Raw genomic sequence first — 24,229 nt, 5'->3', positions numbered from 1 at the left:
GTTTTTGTTTTGTTTTTTCATGTCCTTCTACTTGTCTCTTCAACAAGGCTGTTTTTAAGGCACTCTATAAGTTTCAGTTGGTTCAGAATACATGTAGTCCTTGCTTAACAATCATTAGTTCAACAATTGTTCAAAATTAAGATGATGCTGAATGAAAGAACTTATGATCTGTGCCCAAAGTTGTTGCACTCCCACAGTCACATGATGAAAATTCAGGAGTTTAGCTGTCTACCTGCATTTACAACCAAAAGTGTGCTTCAACTATCCCTAGCTATTTATCTCTTCCCCAATCTCATTCACCTACCCAGCCCATCAGCACACATAAAATTGTCTTGGCCCAGGAGGCCTCAGTTGTTCCCCCCGCCTATGAGGAGACCTCAGCCAGTTAAAGTGTCCCACTTACCTTTGAAGTTTTCTGCAGCTGCTATCAGGTGTGCCCAGCCACTGAGAGGCACAACCTTCCTACTGAGGCCACCTCACACCATTCTGCAAATGGGTGCCATTGTTGCAATCTTTCAAAAGCTTACTTCTACAAATTGCACAATATGGAAAAAGAGGTTTTCGAGGCACTGCAAGAACAGGGTCGTGGTGGTGGTGGTGGTGATGATGATGTGCCATGAAGTTGGTGTTGACTCTTAACAACCATATAGCTAAATTTTCTCCAGAATGACTTGACTAATTGAGTTCAGCCACCTTGTTCCTGGTCATCCTCTTTTTTCCTTTTCTTCCATCTTGAAGGAAATGCTTAGAACCGATAGGTCAGGTATCAACGTATATTTCCTATTATGCTTCCAAAAATGTAATAATAAGATTAGACAGGTTTTGTGTAGTTTCTTGTTCCTAATTACTATAGTTTTCTGAAACATAGGAACCTATTTTTGCTTTCAAAAAACACTGAAAAGTATCTTTCACATGTATTATGCCCCATCAGGTGTCCTTCAAAAAACTAGATGATTCAATCTATTAATGGAGAAAATTTTACAAACTGCTATTTTATAGACTTCAGATGTAATAGTCAAAACCTCTGTGTGACTATGCCCTAACATAATAGCTGAAGTTGAAGTTGTCCCTTCAATATACTGACTGCAGCTGAAGTTGTCCAGAACAGAAACTTAAATTTATGTTATATTAAAGAACTACCATAAATCTTCATGAATGCTATAATTTGTGCTATTTGCATAATGGTCCTTATACAAATTATTATAATTTGATATTTATACTCCCATTTTTATGTATAGCTGAATGTTGCGAACAAATCTAGCACCTCATATTTTCCCAACAACAACCCTGTGAAGTTGATTGGGCTGAAAGAAAGTGACTGAATCATGCAGCCAATTTTCATGCCTAAGGGAGGCCAAGAGCATACCATCTCTCGTTTCTGGCTCAGCACTTTAACCATTACACCAAACTGGTTATCTTAACGACCTACATTGTAACAAATAATGTATTTTTAGTTTTAATGGAAATTCAAAAGTACACATAGTCCTCAGCTTATGACCACAACTGAAACCAGAATTTTCTTTGCCAAGCAAGTTGATTGTTAAATGAGTCACACTCCATTTTATGATTCCTCTTGCCACTGTTATCAAGCAAATTATTACAGTTGTTAAATGAATCATTCTGTTGTGAAGTGAATCTGGCTTCCCACATTGGCTTTGCTTGTCAAAAACTGGCTCAGAAGGTTGCAGATAACAATCACATGATCCCAGGATACTGCAAGCATTGAAATACATGACAATTGCCAAGCATTTAAATTTTGATCACATGACAGTAGGGATGCTGCAACATTCGTAAGTGCAAGGACTAGTTGAGAGTCACTTTTTTCAGTTCGATTGGACTCAAAACAAATGATTGTAAGTTGAAGTTTATTTATAATTCAACTCTCCAGCTTCTTAATGATCTGTTAAGATTTTGAAACGGATGTATCTATGTATTCTTTAATCTGAGATTTTCCTCTGTTGTTTAATAGTGTGAGTTCAGTTATGAGAGAAATAAATTAATATTTAACTAGTAAGAACAAACTGTATTTAAAACCAAAAGTAATTTTGAGATGTAATTAAGATTCTCATAGTCATGAATTAAGTTTTTAATAATGTTGGATGCAATTTAAAAAGCACATACATGCATGAATTTTTTTCTCTCAGAAAAAAATTATTAAGGTTTGTCACTGCTGATAATGTGCAATATATTCTGACTATTTTAAAACTTCAACTATGTCATAGAACCTCTTTACAGGTCCAAGAAAATCAAAGCAGTAAATGTGAATTTCTCTGTATTACATTTTGAAACAATATTGGTTATAAATTACATTAAGATATGGTTGTTGGCCCTTTGTGCAGGTTATTATTTTTACATGTTTTTACTCATTTTAAGATGATTGAAGGCATAATGCAGTGTTCCCATTTAGAGGAGAACCAGAACAACATATTTAGCTTCATATTCTTATTTAGTATCAAATTTTTATTATGCAATATTAATATTTACTCATGGGTTTGCAGAACTTTAATAGATGAATTAATGTAACTTTCCTTTCTTTGAATCTCGATTTAGGCTTAGTTTTCATAAATTATAATTTTCATTTTAGATTTAATAAAATGATATTTTTATGAAAACTATAAAGCATATTTTCAAATATGATTAAGCAATTATGTTATAGTGGTTGAAGTGTTGGATTAGAGCCATTGAAATCCAGGTGCAAGTCAGCCTTCAGGTGTGAAAATTCCCTAGAACAATTTAGACCGGTCACGATCATTCAGTCTATTTCATATGGATGTTATGGAGAAAAATATGCACGAGAGAATGAAGTATATTTCATCTTTTGCCCTTGATAAAGTAAAGGAAAAATCTAACAAATTGTATTTTGTTATAGAACTATATCAGTCCTCTCTAATGATGCTATTTCATATTGGTGGTTCTTTAGGGCTTTTCTCCAGTTCAGTACATTCAGTTTTTAGAAATGAAAGTAAATATCAGCTATACATACCTTTGTATATTTAGAACTTTATGTGATCTCTTGAAGGAAATTTTCACCTGAATATTCTTGTAGAAGTGTGATTTAGCTAAATCTGTGCATGTTGAAAAAAAAAACTTTTCTTTCACCTCATCCTCCATTCTCCCTAATTGGCAAAATATAGCGAATATGCATAGAATCACTGAAAAGCAGTAAAGTCTTTTGGAATAAAGTAGAAGGGACGCGGTGGCTCAGTGTGTTAGGACGCTGAGCTTATCGATCAGAAGGTCGGCAGTTTGGCGGGTCAAATCCCGAGTGCCGCGTAACAGAGTGAGCGCCTGTTACTCGTCCCAGCTTCTGCCAACCTAGCAGTTCGAAAGCATGTAAAAAAAAAATGCAAGTAGAAAAATAGGGACCACTACGGTGGGAAGGTAACAGCGTTCCGTGCGCCTTTGGCGTCTAGTCATGCCGGCCACATGACCACGGAGATGTCCTCGGACAAGCGCTGGCTCTTCGGCTTTGAAACGGAGATGAGCACCGGCCCCTAGAGTCGGAAACGACTAGCACGCATGTGCGGGGGAACCTTTACCTTTACCTTAGAAGCAGCTAGTTACTGAGCCAATCAACACCTGAAAAAGATGCATCAATTTATAAATCAGAGAAAGCTGGTACTAGTTAGATTATAATAACTTTCATGTACAACAGCATTAAAGTGGAGCACTAAAAGGAAATTACATCATTAATGTTTCCTTGAATTATTATTCAGTATTTCAGTTAAAGTTTGTTAGGGATTTTTAAACGACACTGTAATTGGTGGTAGATAGATGCTACAAAATAACCGAAATATCATGTGTAGTGTATCTATCTTGTATGCCACACTTCCTTCCTCTTGCTCTTCTCCATCCCTTTCTCCCATGTCTTCTTCATTCTATAGATTCAGATCCAGAACATACAAATGAAAACTGGGGGGAGAGATTAATACCTTCTTACAGGACATATTCAGGTAAATAGATTACCAGGTGTACTTACTATAGTTGCTTTTTAAAAATTGTTAATGTCATCACAGTACTTGTTTATTTTCTGTACTAGTGGACAGCCTGCAAATAACTTATTAATATAAATGTAATATTACTTTTTCATTGGAAAATTAAAAATGCAAATTAAACTTCTATTATAGTATTTTTCCATTTCAGTGAACACCTTTGGAGGAATACGGCTGATGTAACCACTAATTTATTAGCAAAAGCAGTTTTGATTCCATATGCAGTTGCATCATTTATATGTTAAATAGTAAGAGTAATTAATATCTAGAACAATGTACTGATGGGAGTGAAGCAGGAAATCTTATTTTCACATCTAAAACTTTACATGTTAGGCTAACTCTGCCCACAGCCAGGAGTTCAATCCTGATGGCCCAAGGTTGATTCAGCTTTCCATCCTTCTGAGGTTGATAAAATGAGGACACAGATTGTTGGGAGCAATAGACATTGTAAATCACTTAGAGTGCTGTATATACTGTATGAAGCAGTATATAAGTGTTTCTGTTATTTGTCACACTAACTCCAGAAGAGGTCTAGTCCTAGCACCTAAGGAATGAGGGGTGGGGTGCAGGGGATTTGATGGATTGAGATTAATTGCCCATGGTATACCTTCTTTCTGCAACCAGTAGATTTTTGTAGGACAGAAGTAGAGCACTAGGATGGAAAAAGTCACCATGCAATGAAACTCTTCCATTGGCAAAAGAAACTTCTGAGAACTAGGATTCTGAGCTGCATTTAAATATTTGGATTGGTCTGTAAAATAATTGTAAAAGTGTTCTTAATGCTTCTGTTGCTACATATGTTTTCTGCAAAAGTAATATAAACAATGTATTTGTACTAACTAGGGGTATATATTTCTTAGAAAATAGTTTACAAATTATAACTCATGCTAGGCAAGCTTGACCTCCCTGTTTTATTAGATTTATAAAAGCAACATGTGCGTGACATTCAGGCTAATAAACTTGACAGGTCTACTTTTTACCCATAGCTGATGCCAAACTAATATAGTGACAATATTAAAGATGTAAATTATTCTGGCTTAATATTCAATATATAATTTATTTTCAGAAAAAAAATAAAATGGAAATGGAAATTCTGTTACTAAATCTAATTTGAAAGGCAATATATAGAAAAAAAAATTCTATCCATAGCAAAAACATTTTTCAGGTTGTACATACTTTTGATAACAATACAAAAAGCTCAATAATTAACTAAGTTTGTGTTATGTTTTAAAAACTAAAAAAATCAATTTTTATTGAGGAATTTCATTTGGCCTATAGTATGTAATAACAAATGTATCACTGTAAGTTTTTTCCTATTATATTTTGCTGCAAAACTGCAGACAAAATATCTTTTTATTTTTGTGTCTTTTCTGTGTGTTCAGTGAATGGGGGAAGAGATTTCAAGATTTCTTAGATATAATCATTGAGGTTTGAAGGAAAATGTATAGCCCAGCAAAAAAATGAGACTGTAAGAAGAATTGCTGATTAAAATAGGGGCAAAAAACGTTGAGAAGTTACTGATTGGTGCATATTAAGCCCCACCTCATTTCACCTTTAGGGTAAACATGTTTTCCCATCAATTCTCTCCTGATTCCATGTACATTCAGTTGATATACCCAATCCCAAAAAATGAAAATTATTTATTATGAAGGTATATCAAGATTGGAACTCAGCTTGCTGTCCTATACATCAGAATAAATCAGAATAAATCCTGTTGATAAATTTGCAAACAGTTATGTATGTAAGTGAATCATAATGCTCTTGAATGTGTGGTCATATTACTAACAATACATTTTTCTTCATGTTATAACGTTGCTTCCAAGAAAAATACCATAAATATAGAAAATATTAGTATGCTTATTTATGAAATGTGTTACAAATTATAATAATTATGGCAAAAGTACAGTTAATGACAGTGAATTTCAATTATAAAAATAATTACTTTTATTTATGAATTTCCTGTGAAAATTATATTTATTTAGGATGAGAATATGGAAATTAGTATCCTATATTTCTGAAGATATTTATTTTGTATCACATTATATAAGTCATATGATCAAGCGAAATCCAATTGTTAAATGATCCAACACATCAAGTACAATATTTATAGAGTATGGTATTATGTGTACAATGTTATAGAAAGGGAATGCTGAAGTCTTATTTTTCCATATTCCATCTTCCCTACTTATTTTCCTCCCAGGAGTTTTTGCCAATACAGGGAAATATTATTTCAAGTCATGATGTTCCATCATAAAAAAAGTGAAATAGTTAAAAAAAAATCCTTTTTCACTCTCATGATAGTCTGTTTCTTCCTCAGTATTGGGTCTTCTACCAGAGGCTTCAGAGTTTGAGGATTCTGTGCAGTATCTTAGCTGTTCCTAGAACTGGACTCTTCTGGACAAATTGCTCTGATGTTGTTCTTGGGTTATGCTGGCACCATTCTCCCAGCTAAGGAGTCACAGCCTGAGTACTCCTACCACCACTGTGAGCACTTTGGCCTTTGGTTTCTACATCCTTGCTATTTCCTTCTTCGGGTCCTGGTACTTCTGCTCCTCATCCTTCTTTCTGATGTTGCTGTCACTTGGCACAATGACATCTATCATCATTGCTGTCTTCTGGTCCTTGTCTATTACCACAATGTCTGGTTATTTAGCCAGTACCTGTCTGTTCATCTGGATCTGGTAGTCCCACAGGATCGTAGCTCTGTTATTCTCCATGACCTTCAGTGGAATCTCCCATGGAGACTTAGGAGGATCTGGGCCATACACTGTGCAGATGTATACAATGCCAACTACTTGGTTTTGTCATTCAGTGTATGCTGTTCCTGCCTGCCTTTTATAGCCTACTGTTATGTGTTGGACTGTCTTTGAGACCTTTCTGCATAGTCTACACTTCAAGTCTTGTCTGGTGTGGTAAACTCCTAACTTCTATGGATCTGGTGCTTAGTACTGTTTGTGTGTGCTGTGATTAGTGCCTCGGTATTATCGTTTGGTCCAGCCCTCTCCAGACACTGGTTGGATTTTCTAATGTCTGCCATCTCAACAATCCATCTATGGTTCATCCCATGCAGGGTCTTGTCTTGCCATGGCACTTCCTTTCTTTGATTTTTCTCTCATGTCTGCTGCTGCCTCTCAGCAGCTCATCTTTGGATGCCATCTTACTGAAGTATTCCTGGATATTCTGGGTTTCATCCAAGACATTTGCTTTGACACTCAGTAGACCTCGCCTGCTCTCTTTCTGGCTGGGGTACAGTCTCTGGGATGACTTTGGATGGAAACCCTTGTACATTGTGAGGAGTTTCCAGATTTTCACACCAGCAGCCTCCACATCCTCCTTTGGCCAGTTCACTATGCCAGCATGGTAATCGATGACTGGCAAAGCATACGTGTTGATAGCGTGGATCTTGTTCTTCCCATTGAGCTGGTTCTTCAAGACCCGCTTTATCTTTTGGTGGTATTTAGATACTGTTTTCTTCCTAGCCTCCTCATTGTGATTCTCCCTTGGGTCAGGCCCAGCCCAAAAAATTTATCTCACCCTAACGGATATCCCTGGGATATTCTAGTGAGTCATTATTGTAATTCTCTTCCTCTATCTCCCTCCAGCTCAAGATTAAGCGTTGTCTCTTGTCTCACCTACCCTTCCTGGAAATGTGCTCCACCCTTCCTGAAAAACTGCCATTTCACTGTAATTCATCACACCACCTGCCCCTTCATAAGCACAATCCATACAGTTGGATACCAAGGTACTTGTAGTTGGTCTGTATTTCTGCTATGTGACTTGCTGGCATTTTCATTCCATCAGTATTAACTACCTTTCCTTTCTTTACTATCTTTCAGCCACATTTCTCCAATCCAGTTGACATCCCAGTGTCCTCTCTGTAGATCCATGTCAGTTAGATCAATGAGTCGATGTCTCAGTCACACTTAGCATACAGCTTGATGCCATTCATGTAGAGGATGTGGCTAATGGTAGTTCCATTCTTGAATTTGTATCCATATCCAGTCTGTGTGATTATCTGACTGAGTGGTTGAAGCCTGTGCAAAACAGCAGCAGGGAAAGTGCATTATCTTGGTATATGCTGCAATTGATGATCACGTGTGAGCTGTCTTGAGTTGACTACCAGTGTAGTTTTCCACAGTCCCATTAAGTTCTTGAGGAAGGTCCTTAGTGTTTTGTTGTCCTTGTATATCTCCAGTCATTCACAGATCCATGGGTGTAGCACTGAATTTCCTGTAATCAATCCAGGCTGTGTTCACATTGATCTTCCTACTTAGATCTTGAGACTTGTGTGACTGATCTATGACCATGTGGTGTCTTGAGTATCTGGTAGTGTTCCCAATGCCCTTCTGAGCTGTGCTTATGTACTGACCCATATGGTCCTGTACCATATGGCTTGATAAGACTTCCCATATTGTGGGAAGTCAGGTTATTGGTTGGTAGTTTGATGGATCTGTTTCCTTGTGGGGGTCTTTCATTATCAGGACTGTCCTTCCTTGTATTAGCTGGCCTGGGTAGGAACCTGCTACTAGCAGTTGGTTCATCTGTGCTGCTAAGCATTCATGTACTGCTGAATTTTTTGTTTAGCCCAGGGGTAGGCAACGTCGGCTCTTTTATGATTCGTGGACTTCAATTCCCAGAATTCCTGAGCCAGCTGTGCTGGCTCAGGAATTCTGGGAGTTGAAGTCCATGAGTCAAAAGAGCTGACGTTGCCTACCCCTGGTTTAGCCAATAGGTGTGGTTATTTGTTGGATGTCTGTTACCATGATGGTGACTGATTCCTTTTCTGGGAAATTAATTTTGTCTGCTCTTGGATCCTGCCGCCACTTTTCATTGATGTTATGTGTCTGCTGTTTCTCTTATAGCTTCTTCCAATACTCTTCAGTTTCTGCTATTGATAGATCTGCTGTTACTGTGTTGTTGCACCACAGTTTTGAATACACTTTGGATGGTACTTTACAGAGCAGGACATTTATCTTCTTGGTCGCTGCTTTTCTAGTGTATTTCCTTATCTGGCAGCCAGTACTTTTGTTTACCTTGTATTTTTTCATTGATCAAATCTTAACTTGAATATTCACATCTTTCTGTAATTCTACCAGCTGACTAATCTCTAAGTTGTCTTGATCTTAGCCATTAACCTCATTTTCTGGGGGTGTGGGGGTGTACTGTTCTTGATCATGTAGCCTAGCATCTCCAGCATTACAGCAGCTGTAGCATATATCAGTTCATTGGTTTGAGTTATAGTGGTCATAGGAATTGTAGTGAAGGCTTTATTAGCATCTTTTAGCATACTGCTGGATGGTACTTCTGCACTGAGCCTTGGTGACTGGTCTTGAAGGTTGACTGCAGCTACTTTAGCCATGAAAAGACTGGACAACCATTTGTCTAGTATAGGGTTTCCTGCCAGAGCAGGGGGTTGGATTAGAAGACCTCCAAGGTACCTTCCAACTCTATTATTATTATTGTTATTATTATTGTTACTGTTACTATTATTATTATATGCCTCACATTAGTTGCTTTGCTCTGTAAAGGAGGAGGTGAACGTGATGTTCCAACTTCAGTTGTTGGCTGCATATTTAATTGTACTTCCAGGTCTTCTTGTGTATGTGTAGTTGATCTTTCTCAAGTTGTGAGAGTAGCTTCTCTTTACAATGTTGAAGAATCAGGTAATTTAGCTGTTTTTCACTTAGTGTGGATGTAGGTCTTTTGTCCATCTGTAGCTCCCTCATACTCTTCATATATCCCTTCATTAAATTTACTGTTGTAATTAGCATTCATCAATTCAAGGTTCTCTTACCTAATCCATTTAGGGTTTGTTCCAATAGTCCACATTGTCAGATTGTCCTGGTTCCCCAACAGCTGACACAGAACTTGTTGACCCAGGTGAGATCGGTGCTGGCATTACTTTCCTAGTTTGTGTAGCTCTCATATTTGAGGTACCGTATTTTCCGGCGTATAAGACGACTTTTGAACCCCTGAAAATCTTCTCAAAAGTTGGGGGGTCGTCTTATACGCCGGGTCGTCTTATACGCCGGAAAAAAAACAAATCAGTCGAGCGTACTTTCTTGCAAAGCCGGCGCGGCTCCGGGACACGGCTGGGTGGGAGCGTCAGGCGGCTCTCCCCACGCTAAGCTTTGCAGGTAACTCGCGGGCTAGGGAGCGGCGCCCTCTGCACGCCCGCGGACCCGGAGCCGCGGCGGAGAGGCGCTTTTTCCCTTTCCCTTCATGGTGGGGTGGTGGTGTGCGCCTCTCCAGGGACTGCTGGGTGGGCCGCGTGAAGCTGAGCGGCGCTTCCCGCGCGAGTGGCTCGGCAGAGGCGCTGGGAGAGGCCGGGGAGCGAGGCGGGCTGGCGGACAAAGGCAAGAGGGGCGGGCCTGTGCTGAAGGTTCTCCCGGAGCCTGGCCTGGGGCGGGGGCTAGGGAGTGGCACCCTCTGCGCGCCCGCGGACCCGGAGCCGTGGTGGAGAGGCGCTTTTTCCCTTTCCCTTCATGGGGGGTGGTGGTGTGCGCCTCTCCAGGGACTGCTGGGTGGGCCGCGTGAAGCCGAGTGGCGCTTCCCGCGCGAGTGGCTCGGCAGAGGCGCTGGGAGAGGCCGGGGAGCGAGGCGGGCTGGCGGACAAAGGCGAGAGGGGCGTGCCTGTGCTGAAGGTTCTCCCGGAGCCTGGCCTGGGGCGGGGGCTAGGGAGCGGCGCCCTCTGCACGCCCGCGGACCCGGAGCCGCGGCGGAGAGGCGCTTTTTCCCTTTCCCTTCATGGGGGGGTGGTGTGCCTCTAAAATTTAGGAAAGAGTGGGGAGAAAGAGCTGTGCCCATCTCCCCAGAACCATCTCCCCAGATGGATCAAAGAAGTCCATTGTGGGGGCAGGGGGGGTGTTGAATGTGAGTAGAATTCTAACATTCCTACAGCAGTTACAAGCACCCAAAGGAGGAATTCAACAATGATTATAGAGATCTCTCCAAGAGGGAAGAGAGCAACATTAACCCCTCCCTCCCTCTCCCCTCGGACGCGCGACTACTCTTCCCCCGCTAGCAAAGAAAGCGCTCCTGCTCAAGTAAGCCTGCCGGCAGTTGGAAAGGGAAGAGTCAGAGGGGCGTCGAAGGCAGAGCGTGCAGGCTCTGATTGGTGACTTCTCGCGCAGGCGCCCGAAGGCCGGAGCCAAGTAGGCCGCGGGGCTTTTTGTCAAGGAAACGCCTCTGTTTACAGTTGTTGCGTCCTTCTCTGCTTCCACCGCAACCACCTTCTTTTCTCTCCCCTTAGAAGACTTGCACGTTTTCGCTGTCCACGTCTAGTTCCAGGCAGGCGAAGAGTCATGCCTGTACGCTGGAAGGTGAGAGGGCGCTGCCGTCGTGTCCTCGGCGAGAGGCTCTCCCCTCTTTTCCTAAGAAGCTTTAAGCTCTAGACAAACGCTCGGCTTCCATTTTTTATCTCTCCTCTCCTCCCCCCGCGCATACTTGGTATTGGCCGTTGTATTATGGTCGTTTCAAGAGAAACGCCCATTGTTGCCGCTTCGGGGGTTTGTTCTGTCTTCATCAGGAAATAATTCGGGTCGGCAGCTGCTGGTTGTCTCGCAAACCCTCGCAGGTCTTCCCTGCCGGCTCCCGTCCGACGCTTTTCCCTCTTGAGGCAGCATCCCCGAGGACTCCTTAGGAGCCAGGGAGCGATGCTGCCTCAAGAGGGAAGGGCGTATGGCGGGAGCCGGCAGGGCAGTCCTGCACACGCGCGCACTCCCCAGCTGCTAAGGAGCAGCCGGGGAGTGCGCGCGTGCACAGGACTGCCCTGCCGGCTCCCGCCAGCCTGCGCTGCGATTTTCTGGCGTATAAGACGAAAAGTCTTTAAAATCACCTCAAAAGTTGGGGGGTCGTCTTATACGCCGAGTCGTCTTATACGCCGGAAAATACGGTAGGCAGATGAAGTGTTAAGGGGTCTTGCTCAAGGACACGTATTGGTATGTTTAGGTATCTGCTGAGATTCGAATCCTGGCTTCCCATGTCAAAGGCAGTGCTCCAACCACTATATTATCCATCTGCACACACAGACACACACTCACAATATAATATACTGTAATATATGTGTGTATACGTGTGTTATAAATGATGAGGAAGCAGTTCAGTACCAGTTTTCCAGCTATACATCCATTTTTCGGAGTTTATGCTAATAAAATACAGTGCTTTTAGCACTTCCACTTTATAAGCCTTGTATGCATAGTTTAGCTTAGATGTATTGACTAAATCGCCGCGATCTGAAGACGTTTTTGTTTGCACAAGCCGGCCTAGCCTGATGGGGGATTGGTGGGGTTTTTTATTCTTGTATTTTATTATTGTATCTTTGGGGTTTTATAATTGTAACATATCAATTGTTTTAAAATCGGGCAATTATTTAATTTCCTTTTAATATTTGTAACTTTGTATTTTATTCTTGCCCTGTGAACCGCCCTGAGTCCTCAGGGAGAAGGGCGGTATAGAAATATTATTAAATTAAATTAAATTAAATTAAATCAGTGTCCTAGAGTAAAAAGTGTTGCTTTTCATGTATTTGAATCTAACTCTCCAAAATTTATGACCAGTGCTTTTTGTACGTCTCATTTACTCAGGACTCAGACAGAGGGAATATTTAATGTTCTTGGATTTTCATCAACATAAAGAAATCATGTAACAGGTTTAGGGAATTATTTTCCCAGTTTGAATATGTTTGTTTTATTTAGAATCTGTTATAATTTGGAATATTTTGCTGCTCTTATGAGTTTACTGGTATTTCCAGAGAAAGAAGTCCCAGAAAAGAAGAAAATGAAAAAGGAAGCTGGAAATAAAAAAACAGCACCTGTTAGCATTCTTTTTGGTTACCCCTTATCAGAACGTAAACAGATGGCCCTTCTTATGCAGATGACTGCAAGAGACAACAGCCCAGGTAATAGCAGAACTCTTTCCATTGGTAAAAGGTAAAGGTTCCCCCGCACATGCGTGCTAGTCGTTTCCAACTCTAGGGGCCGGTGCTTATCTCCGTTTCAAAGCTGAAGAGCCAGCGCTTGTCCGAGTACGTCTCCGTGATCATGTGGCCGGCATGACTAGACGCCAGAGGCACACGAAATTCTGTTACCTTCCCACCAGAGTGGTCCCTTTTTTTCTACTTGCATTTTTACGTGCTTTCGAACTGCTAGGTTGGCAGAAGCTGGGACGAGTAACAGGCGCTCACTCTGTTACGCAGCACTCGGGATTCGACCCACCAAACTGCCGACCTTCTGATCGACGAGCTCAGCGTCCTAACCCACTGAGCCACTGCATCCCTTTCCATTTGTATATAACTCTCTAATCAAAGGCATGTAGAGGGTAAGGTAACATAGCAGGACATTTTGATTTTAATTGGAGCTGTACTGCAATTTACTCCTGATTTTGGATGAATGGGATAATAAGTCAACTTTATTTTAAAAATTGAATTCCTTCATTTGTACTCTGACAATGTAAATTGATTAATCCTGAGGCACCCTTCATGACAAAAAGCTTTACTCAGTACTGGGACATTTATTCTGAATACACATGCATGGGATTGACTTGTGGATTAACCATCTCTAGTAGTTTCAAGTCATGGCTTCATATATTTAATTTGGCAATTAAATTATTTTTATTTTTTATTTGGCAATACTATTTTGCAGATTTATTTCCCCTCCAAGTCAGGCTAGGTTAAATATAGTAATCTTGAAAAAAATGGAGCTTTATTTAAAACTAACACTTAAAAATTTAATCCATCGGGTATTAATAAAAATGCAGTTTATTCTGATCAGTCTGTTTACAAATGGTAGATTCTTAATCGTTACACTAAACTGGGGGGGGGCAGAGAGAGAGAATGTACAGAAAGAATGAGGAGTACAGTATGTGTTTACATATCTGAAGAATGAATTTGTTAACATTCATTTTTGCAGTTTTTTTACTGATTACATAGTTTGTTTTTGTTTTTGTAGATCCTAATTTAAATCACCCTTTACAAACAGTGACAACACAAAAGAAAACTCCAAGCTCCTCATCACGCCAAAAAGATAAAGTTAACAAAAGAAATGAACGAGGGGAAACCCCCTTACATACAGCTGCCATTAGAGGTGATGTTAAACAAGTTAAAGAATTAATTAGTCTTGGTGCAAATGTGAACGTGAAAGATTTTGCAGGTAAGTTTGATGAGTAGTCAGTTTTAAGACTATTTGTATTTTACAGTTAGTAAAATTATTGATCCCTTATCGAATATGAAACTGAATTCCAGATTTACTGTAAGATTCTTTACAATACAGGTTTCTAAAAAACAGTGACTTTGAATATTTAGAATTTCTCAAAAGCAGGGAATTGGGTAATAGTCATCTTCCCACCTCTCACTTGAGTTCTACAGTCTAGATATAACTGGTTATAGAGTTTCACCTGACAACTGAAAGATACCCTCTTTTCAAATAGAATCTAGATGGGGCAGAATTTTTATCCAGATCCACTAGGTATTAATAGTTTGGGAGTGTGTGACATTAGTACAATCCCAAAAGTGGAGTAACAATGGAAAACATATTTTGTTTTTAATAAATGCAGTGAAATAGGTACAGGTAGTCCTTGAGTTATGACAGCAGTTAGGAATGGAATTTCCTTTGCCAAGTGATGCATTCATAAAGGTAACATCACATCACTTAGGGACAACAAGTCCTGCATCCCTATTGCTATTGTCAAGCAAGGAGTGTGGTCATTAAGCAAACACCTCCTTGCAACTATAGGCTTTCAACACCCACCTGGGGAATCCAGCAGGAAGTTGCAATCCCCAAGGACTTGCAAGCAGGCTGGGAGGCAGAAAAATGGCAGGTATGTGAGGATGGAGGAGGGTGCCTGGGTTGTCGGAGAAGCGTGATGCAAGGTTTGTGGAGTGTACACGGGTAGGGGAGACTTACCTGAACAATTTGTGACTTTCCCTGCCAGTTTCCCCACTGACTTTGCTTGTGGGAAGCTGGCAGGGAAGGTCACAAATTGCAGTCACTACAGGATCCTGCAACTGTTGTAAGTCCGAGCTGGTTGCCAAGTGTCCAGATTACAAACATTACTGCAGGAGTGCTGGGACATTTTAGGTTGTAACTTTAATCATCATTCAATGAGTGGTTGTTAATTGAGGACTACCTATACTAGGCATATAAGAGCAGTACATCAAATTATGCAAAATTAATAATTACCCAAATTAGTAATTATTAATCTGTAAACAAACAAACACATAGAAAATGGAAGCAAAAATAAAGCTGCCTGAGTAAAGCAGCACTTCAAAGAAAACACCACTGACATTTCTGCCTACATTTTCTGCACTATGTTTACTGTTTTTGATCCAGTTCTCTAGGGTTTTTGAGCATAAGGTCTGAATTCAGGCCAAAATTTGTTTGTATATTACATATTTTTGGACAAGAATTTCAGAAGACATACCACGTGTTGCTGTTTAGAATAACTGAACATTTTCAAAGAATATTCTTTTGAGACTTAAGTTTCAAAACTATTAATTATTAATTATTTTGCATAGGAAATCTGGTTCTATCATATTTAGGAACTGCAACCATCCTTGATTCTATCTAATTGCTTTTCATTAGAAAATGATAGTTCCTTTTTAAAACTGGAATTGACAGAATTACCATCTAAACTTCAGGCCCCATAGCTGAAACTAATAAAATAAGACACATCAAAATTAAATAAAAATATAATATTTTCAGTACAATTGTGATCATGCCTAGTTGTAGTTGGATTGGATTTTTTGGGTGGTAGAAACACAGTAATATATAATAAATTCATAATGAAGAGGAATGTGTGCCTCATCTAATTAATAATTTGTGGGGGAGAAATGAGAGAATAAAAATAATTAGGAACTTCATGCAACTTAGAAAATACTTTGAGCATTTTCAGCATTGTTCTATAAAGCAATAGGCATGTATTCTGGAAGTCTTTTCTAAAATACGTAATTTAAAAATCAATTGCTTTTTTCCCAAGAACAGTTAAATATAAAGAATTTTACTCTGTGGTATCTTTATTTTCCAGCAAGTTGCATTTGGAAAAACACAATATATTAAATCTGATAAACTGTATTATGTGCAATGTATAAAACAAAACAATATTTTGGCTTTAAAATTACTTGTAGCTTACTTATAAAAATATATTTGTACTATCTGCATTTTGAAAATTTGGTAAAGGCAAAACATTAAAACTAAAATTATGTTCTGCCTTTTGTTATAGGTTGGACCCCACTCCATGAAGCTTGTAATGCTGGTTATTATGATGTTGCTAAGGTTTTGATAGCAGCAGGGGCAGATGTAAATACTCAAGGCTTAGATGATGATACACCACTCCACGATTCTGCAAGCAGTGGACATAGAAAGGTAGGTATCAATCATGGAAAAATTAAATACGTAATATGTGTTTATTTTTAATAAAGCTGACTAAACAGAATATAACAAAGAAATCCTATTTTATCAGTTAGACCCTTGGATATGAATAATTTGTAATCAGCATCATGGCAAAGACAATGGCAATTATTTTACTGTGCATTTCAAGGTATCTATTCATAGAGATTCAGAGCATATGCAATCACAACCATAATATATATGGCAATAAAGGAGAATTACACAATATAGCTCAACAATATTATCTGTGAAAATATATAATAATAAAGCCACTGGAGAAAGAAGCCTGCAAAGGAAACACAGAATCTTCATAGGTGTTCTCAGCCATCTAGGTCATAGGTGTCTCAAAGGTGCTTTTAAAAAAAAATTTCTCATTTTTCTTTAAGACATTTCACTTCTCATCCAAGAAGCTTCTTCAATTCTGAAGAACCAAAGAAGTTTCTTGAATGACAAGTGAAATGCTTTAAAGAAAAATCAGAAAGTCCAGTTACCTTTAAAAAAAAGGACCTTTGGGACACCCTTGACTTAGATGACTGAGAATCCCCATAGACAATCTTCCTAGGTCAATGTTTCAAGAACCTTTATAGGGGAAAAGTTCTTTTATTAAGTTGTGAAGGGAAAGCATAAGACCCAGACAGTTCGGTATGCAATGTCTGGTATCTCAGTTTATAGGAAATCAGGGAATGGAAGTTAGTTCTACTAAAGGGAAATTCATTAAGGGTCAAATTGATGTTGACTCTTAGCAACCACATAGATTTTATCCAGGAGAATCTGTCCCCAACCTGTCCTTCAGGTCCTCCAATAATATACCCGTTGCCACTGTATGTAAATCCATCCACTTTGCTGCTTCTTCTTCTTCTTTTTCTTCCATCTATCCCAGTACTGTAGACTTCTCTAGGGTTGGGTTTTCATATAATATGCCAAAATACAATAGTTTGAGCCCATCATTTGTGTCTCAAGTAAAAATTCAGGGTTGATTTGTTCAGTTACTGCTTTTTGCCCCCTAACTATCTATTGTATTTTCCAACACTAAAGTTCAAAAGCATCAATACTACTTCTATCATGTTTTGATAAAATACCTGTCTTGATGACATGTCAATAATAATAGTAATAATAGTAGTAGTAGTGATGATGATGATGATGATGATGTTGGAAGGGACTTTGGAGGGACCTTGCTCCGGCAGGAAACCTATACCATTTCAGACAAATAGCTGTTCAGTCTCTTCTTAAAAACTTCCAATGTTGGAGCATTCACCACTTCTGGAGGCAGGTTGTTCCACTGATTAATTTTCTAACTGTCAAGAAATTTCTCCTTAATTCTAGGTAGTTTCTCTCTTTGGTTAGTTTCCATCTGTTGCTTCCTGTCCTGCCTTCAGGTGCTTTGGAGAATAGCTTGACTCCCTCTTCTTTGTGGCATCCCCTGAGATACTGGAACACTACTATCATGTCACCCTTCGTCCTTCTCTTCATTAAACTAGACATTCCCAATTCCAGCAACCATTAGTTATATGTTTTAGCTTCCAGTCCCCAATGTCAAAGCCTTTTATATGTCATGTTTTGATATAATATTTGCTTTGATAGAATATTTAAAGTTCTGCCAAATCCTATATTTATTTAGTTGGCAGAACTTCATTATAAGGTTATTATGTAAAAATCCTTAAACATTGTATGCTGATATTCAGTGGTTTTTTACAAACTTTTTATATCTACTACAACTTCAAAAACTGCTTTAGAGTAATCACAGATGGCACTTTCCATTTAAGAAGTATCAGGATTTCAACATTTTTGATCATAGCTATTATTCTACCATTATTGATAGATCAGTATACATGGGGCATTTTCAAGAGTAACAGTGTTAAAAATACAGGTTAGTGTTTTAGGTTTATTTCTTCTTTTTTATAGATATTTTATTATTATTTTTGTAGTTACAAATCTTTAATGCTTAATAAACAGTGTGTTGTCTGGGTCCACATATTTAACATAACTTCCATCCCTACTCTCTACTCTGTTTTTCTAGCCATTTGTAAAAATTATCCCATGTTTGAAAATATTCTGTGTCTTCTTTCCCTTTCATTTTCAATGGTTTATTTCTTGATCAAACTTTTTTAAAATGGGGCTTTCAGTTGCAATGAATCTAATATTTCAGATTGTAAAGTTGCTCCTCCGACATGGTGGTAATCCATTCCAAGCCAATAAACATGGAGAAAGACCTGTAGATGTAGCAGAAACAGAAGAACTGGAACTATTACTGAAAAGAGAAGTTCCTATTTCTGATGATGAAGATAGCTGTTCAGGTCAGAAAAAATGATGTTAAATTATCTGTGTTTGTATATACTATGTTTAAATTGTGTAATATTTCAAAATACTAGCACAAGTAGGGGTATGCGAATGGGTTCTTTGTTGCTAAATTTTGGTATCAAAGGACTCGCAAATTTTAAGTTAACTCAGGGAATTTGACTTGATAAATTGAAGTATATAAGTAGAATATATTAATAAACATTGTAAATATGAACTTCGGAAATATTTTGTTAATCCATTAAATTAATTAAAATGTAGATTATGTGTTTAGTACCGTAATAGGAATGGATAAAATAGGTTGCTTGATTATTTCAAGTGTCTTCAAAAAGTATCCTTCTTGACACATACAGAAGTAAGAAGATATATTTTAATTTTGCAAAATACATAATTATTCCAGGATATTAGAGTAAGAGAATGATAGTGCAATAAAAATCTTTTTGGGCCTTCTGTTGTTTCAGCTATTTCTGATGTTTGTTTATATTTTTAGTGTATATATAGAATTATCATTGTTATTATTGTATATACCTGTCATTTAAACGTGTGGCCTGAAAAAGCATAAAACACAATAAGACATCCATGGTAAGGGGAAAAAAGAACATAAATGCAACAAATTATGCATCATAAGAAGAAACAACATAACTAGATTAAAATGTTCATAGTGAGTAAAATGAATTGAAAGTCCTAAATAACAATATAATTGGTTTTTTGAATTACAGTTTATCCCTGGAATTCTCTATCAAATTACTATTATTCCATGTTAAATATAACAGTGTTTTATTATAAAGTTAATTTTTCTTAAAGTAGCACATTTCATATTTACTTCTGTCTAATTTATACTACAATAATTTGAGCTAATGAAAATACATGACAAATATCTAAAATTTTATTGCCATTAATAGCAAAGAAATGAACACAACAGCAACATTTTTTTCTATTCTAGATCTTGATGAAGCACCATCTGTAAATCCTTCCAGCATTGAAGGCAATATAGATTCTGAGACAGAGAAAGAATCTCTAGCTAATGACAACAAACATGTTTCTAATAAGACACCTCTTTCATCTGCTCTTGATGAATATGAATTTAAAGATGATGATGAAGAAGAAGTTAAGAAAATGATAGATGATAGACATATTCCTCGGAAAGATCTGAGAAAAGAAGATATGTCTGAAACAGAACAAAGTAACTTATTTCTTACACAGGAAAAACTATCATTTCCAAAATCATTTAAAAATAAAAAACAGAAACCTTCCAGAGTCCTGTATTCAAGTTCTGAAAGTTCAGATGAAGACATTCTTCAAGACAAAAAAATAGTATCTCCTTCATGTACTGTTACAGAAATTTCAAATTCTGATGCAAAGATTAAAAAAGAATATGTTTATAATGAATATAAGCAAAAAGGAAAAGTTAAAAGAAAACTAAAAAATCAAAGCAAAAACAAAGAGAATCAGCAATTAAAACAGGAAAAAGATCATTCCAGATTGACAAACTTGGGTGTTTCTCTATTAGAATCATTAGACAAAAGCAAAGAAGACGATAATTTCCGAAAAACATTTAGCCCAAAGGAGGATTCTTCTTTATCCTTACTCCATATTACTCCTAGTAGATCCCCTAAACATCCATGTGGCATTAATGAAAAACAGTCTTCAACACTTAAACAAGAAAATGTTAAAATTTGTTTATCTCCAGAAGGGTCAGAAGCAACTTCACAATCTGAATTAATTCGATATGACCATAATACAGATACTGATTTTCTTTTAGAAAATTCTAGTAATAAGTCTTACAAGAACAGAGACAAAAGTAAGCATCAGAAAGAATTTATTTTAGAATTTAGTGAGAAATCCAGTCCTAAACTTAAAGATGAAGATAACAGTCCAATCTTTGAAAATTCTGACACTATGATGAAGAAGAGTGACAAGGAGGGGAAAATGCTTAAAAAGCATAAATTGAAGCATAAAGAAAAGGAACGGGATAAGCACAAAAAGGAACAGGATGGAGAGAAAGAAAGATACAAGCATAAGGAAAATTCCAAGGATGTCCAGAGGAATATTGAGTTTGATAGAGAATTTTGGAAAGAAAATTTTTTCAAAAGTGATGAGACAGAAGATATGTCAACTGTAGAGCATGACCCTCAAATGTCAGAGAAGAAATCTAAATTGGAAAAGATCTTAATTAAAGAAGACAAGTATGTGAAAGAGAGAAGCTTTCAAAAAGATAAAAATTTTAGAGAAGAAAAAGAAAGAGAAAAAACTAAAAAAGAAAATGACAAGGAAGAGAAAACAAAAGAGCACAGCATGTTTCTTGATAAAGAACCAGATTTATTCTGTTTAGGTGTTAGGGATATGTCAACAAACATAACTGTCATAGAGAAGGAAGACATTGATAAACAAGAAAAAAAGGATCATAGAGAAAAGAATGAAAAGCGGAACTCTTCTATTGAAAAAACAGAAAGAAAAAATACAGATAAAGAGAAAAAAGTAAAATGTGAACACAAATCAGAAAAGGATAAATTAGATTCTCTTGAAAATAATGAAAAAACAAAAGAAAAGGAAAAGGTATATTTTCAACAGGTAGAAAAAACAAATAAAGAGCATGATAAGTTAAAAAGCTTCAATACTATTAAAAAGCTCGAGGACAAAGAAAAAATCAAAGAAAGATTTGAAAAGAAGCATGATAAAGAAAAAAATGATAGATTCTTTTCGGAGTCTAAAGAAAAACCCAGCAGTGATAAGAAATGCAAGAGTTCCGAAAAGGACAGTGAATATTCAAAAATGGAAAAGGGTAGAAACAAAGAAAAAGAAATGGAAAAAAAAGAGAAGTCAAAAGAACGTGATAGTTCAGTAATTACAAACATGAAGCAAACAGCAGAAGAGAAAAAATGCAGTAGTGAAAAAACTTTATTCTTAAAAGAGAAGCCAAAGGATGAATTGCTAAAAACTCCTGATGGAAGAGAGAAGGATAAAAAAGATAAAGACATTGACAGATACAAAGAGCGCGACAAATATAAAGATAAAATGCAGCAAAATAATGTACCTAAATTAAAACCTGAAACTGAAAAACTTAAATCTAAACCATTACCAGTTTCTAAAGACACTCGACCTAAAGAAAAGAGGTTATTAAATGATGACTTGATGCAGACAAGCTTTGAAAGAATGCTTAGTCTTAAAGATCTGGAAATTGAACAATGGCATAGAAAACACAAAGAAAAAATAAAACAGAAGGAAAAAGAAAGATTAAAGAATCGATCCTGTACTGAACTTAATAAAATAAAAGATAAGGATAAAATAAAATATTCTGAATCAAAGAACAAAGAACTGAGTCGTTCAAAAAGCTCGGAGTTATCAGATGCTTCTGGGAAAGATAAGCAGCTAAAAGATGCTACCAGCAGTAGATCACAGTCAGTTGATATAAAAAATTCTATTGGAAAACCATCTCTAGCATTGGACAGTAGCTTAAGTAGGTCTCCTAGATCAGAAAGTGAAAAAATTGGACTAACCTCCAGATCAATATCCATGATTTCAATTGCTAGCTCAGAGGATTCTTGCCATGCTACAGTAACTCCTCCAAGACCTGTTGTTGAGTATGATTCAGATTTTATGCTTGAAGGATCTGATTCTCAAATGTCTTTTTCACATTCACCATTTCTGCCTAGTGCCAAGTCACCTGCAAACTATGAGAATGATAGTTTGTCAGAGTTGCCAGAGCGCAATAAAGCATCTACTTTAAACAGACTTCCTCCAGCTTATATTAGATCAGCATCAGTTGAAGATGTAAAATTTGTTATAAATGATTGCAGACCAGTTGTAGAAGTGCGAAGATGCAGTATGCCAGCTGTTTATGAAAATACAAAACAGTCCCGAGTATCAGAAGAAAGTAGCCACAGTACTTTGCTCTCAGTTCAAAGTTATAATTCTTTTCCTAAACATGAATGTTGCAATTTGCTTGAAAAGGATTCCCAGAATGGACTGACCAGCTTGTATTCCGGTTCCACTTTATCCCCGAGTAGATCTGTTCATAAACTTAATGCGTTAGATGCAGTTGGTAAAAACGCTCCTTCAAGCTCATCAGGAGAAAGTCATACTTATTTAGAACGTAATAATACAACTCCATCAAGTAAAACATGGGATGTGCCTTTGGATAGATTTATTTCATTAAATAGTGAGTGTTCCTGTTCAAATTATTCAGGCTGTGAGCTTGACGCAACACATGTCTCAACCATAACTAATTTTGAAAATAAAACTATGAAAGAGCAGAAGAGTTCTGAATCTTTTTATCATCATGCTGAAAATGTATCAAATCCTACATCCCAGGAAATGGCAGAATTTTTGTCTGTTCAGTCATGTTGCCCTTCTCAGATTCAGCCAAGCACAGATACAATTTATATGTCAAAGCATGTAGCTGTGTCAGATACAAACAGCCAAGAACTTCTGATTAAGAACCCACAAAGTTCCATTCAACCTAGCAATTCGATCTTAGACATAGATGCTGCCAGCAAAAAAAAGATAGAAAAAAATGTTTTCTTGTCAAACAACAAAAAAGCAGATATGCTTATCACAGTTTATCCTGAAAATATTACTAAAGATATTCCACAAAATTTTGAAAAGGATTTTGTTGCAAATGATCCTCGTTTACACTCCAGTGCAGGTTCATCTGCAGTAAGCAAGCTTATTTATAAAACGTCACAAGCTGAGGAGCTTGATAATAGTGTAATTGATATTCAGTTCCAAGGTGAAAAACCCCATTCCATTGACATCTGTTCATCCCATATGGCTGGTAATAAAAATGACCTAGATCTTCAAGATCTAAATGGTAGAACGCTGAAAGGAATTACAAATGAGTACAATAGAAATTTTTTTAATATGGACAGTGCAGAAAACAATTCAATGGAAGAAAGGCAACAGTACCTACCGCCTAATTTGGAAAGCCATTCACAGTTAACTGGACATGAAGTACATAAATATAGTCCAAGTATTAAATTAGAATTGGAAGAAGCAGTAGAAGATCCTAAAGCACATCACTATGAAATTCCTCAAAGAATTACAAGGAATAGAGCAAATATCCTTGCTAATCAGAGTAAGCAGAATCTTTCTGGTTGCTCCCAGATCTCAGAAAGAGATTTTGACTCATCTGCCTCTTTGAAAGGACGGATAAGATTAACTGAGGAAGATGATGCTCAGCCACATCATCCACGTAAAAGAAAGCTGTCACGTGTTCCTCAGCCTGTTCAAATAAATGCATCTTTAATGCAAGCTAAAGAAAAAACTCATCAGTCTCTGGCAGCTGTTGTAGACTCTCTAAAACTAGAAGAGATTCAGCCATACAGTTCAGAGAGAGCAAATCCGTATTTTGAATATTTGCATATAAGAAAGAAAATAGAAGAGAAACGTAAATTACTATGTAGCGTTATTCCTCAAGCACCCCAGTATTATGATGAATATGTAACCTTCAATGGATCATACCTCCTAGATGGCAATCCCCTGAGCAAGATATGCATTCCAACAGTAAGTAACTGGGAATTTGAGTTACTATAGAATTAAATTAATTGTTGGCTCTTGCTT

General features: G+C 37.5%; 1 protein-coding gene across 5 annotated transcripts in view; it reads left to right on the top strand.

Annotated features, from left to right (window-relative positions):
• The window catches only part of ANKRD12 (ankyrin repeat domain 12), a 73,920-nt gene that overhangs the window by 39,039 nt on the left and 10,652 nt on the right, over positions 1–24,229 (top strand). For 2 of the 5 annotated variants that reach the window (XM_081324433.1, XM_081324437.1), the window contains exons 4-9: positions 3,885–3,953; positions 12,745–12,891; positions 13,940–14,140; positions 16,209–16,351; positions 18,522–18,669; positions 19,614–24,172. In XM_081324433.1, the coding sequence (XP_081180559.1) occupies positions 3,885–3,953; positions 12,745–12,891; positions 13,940–14,140; positions 16,209–16,351; positions 18,522–18,669; positions 19,614–24,172 (5,267 nt within the window). The remainder of the gene's footprint in view (positions 1–3,884; positions 3,954–12,744; positions 12,892–13,939; positions 14,141–16,208; positions 16,352–18,521; positions 18,670–19,613; positions 24,173–24,229) is intronic. The other 3 variants (XM_081324434.1, XM_081324436.1, XM_081324435.1) reach the window with 2 other exon arrangements.

Source organism: Vipera berus, assembly GCF_964194415.1.
Source record: "Vipera berus genome assembly, chromosome: 3".
Classification (NCBI taxonomy): Eukaryota; Metazoa; Chordata; class Lepidosauria; order Squamata; family Viperidae; genus Vipera; species Vipera berus.
The sequence above is the reverse complement of the archived record's forward strand: the minus strand, read 5'-3'. Positions and strand labels throughout refer to the sequence as shown.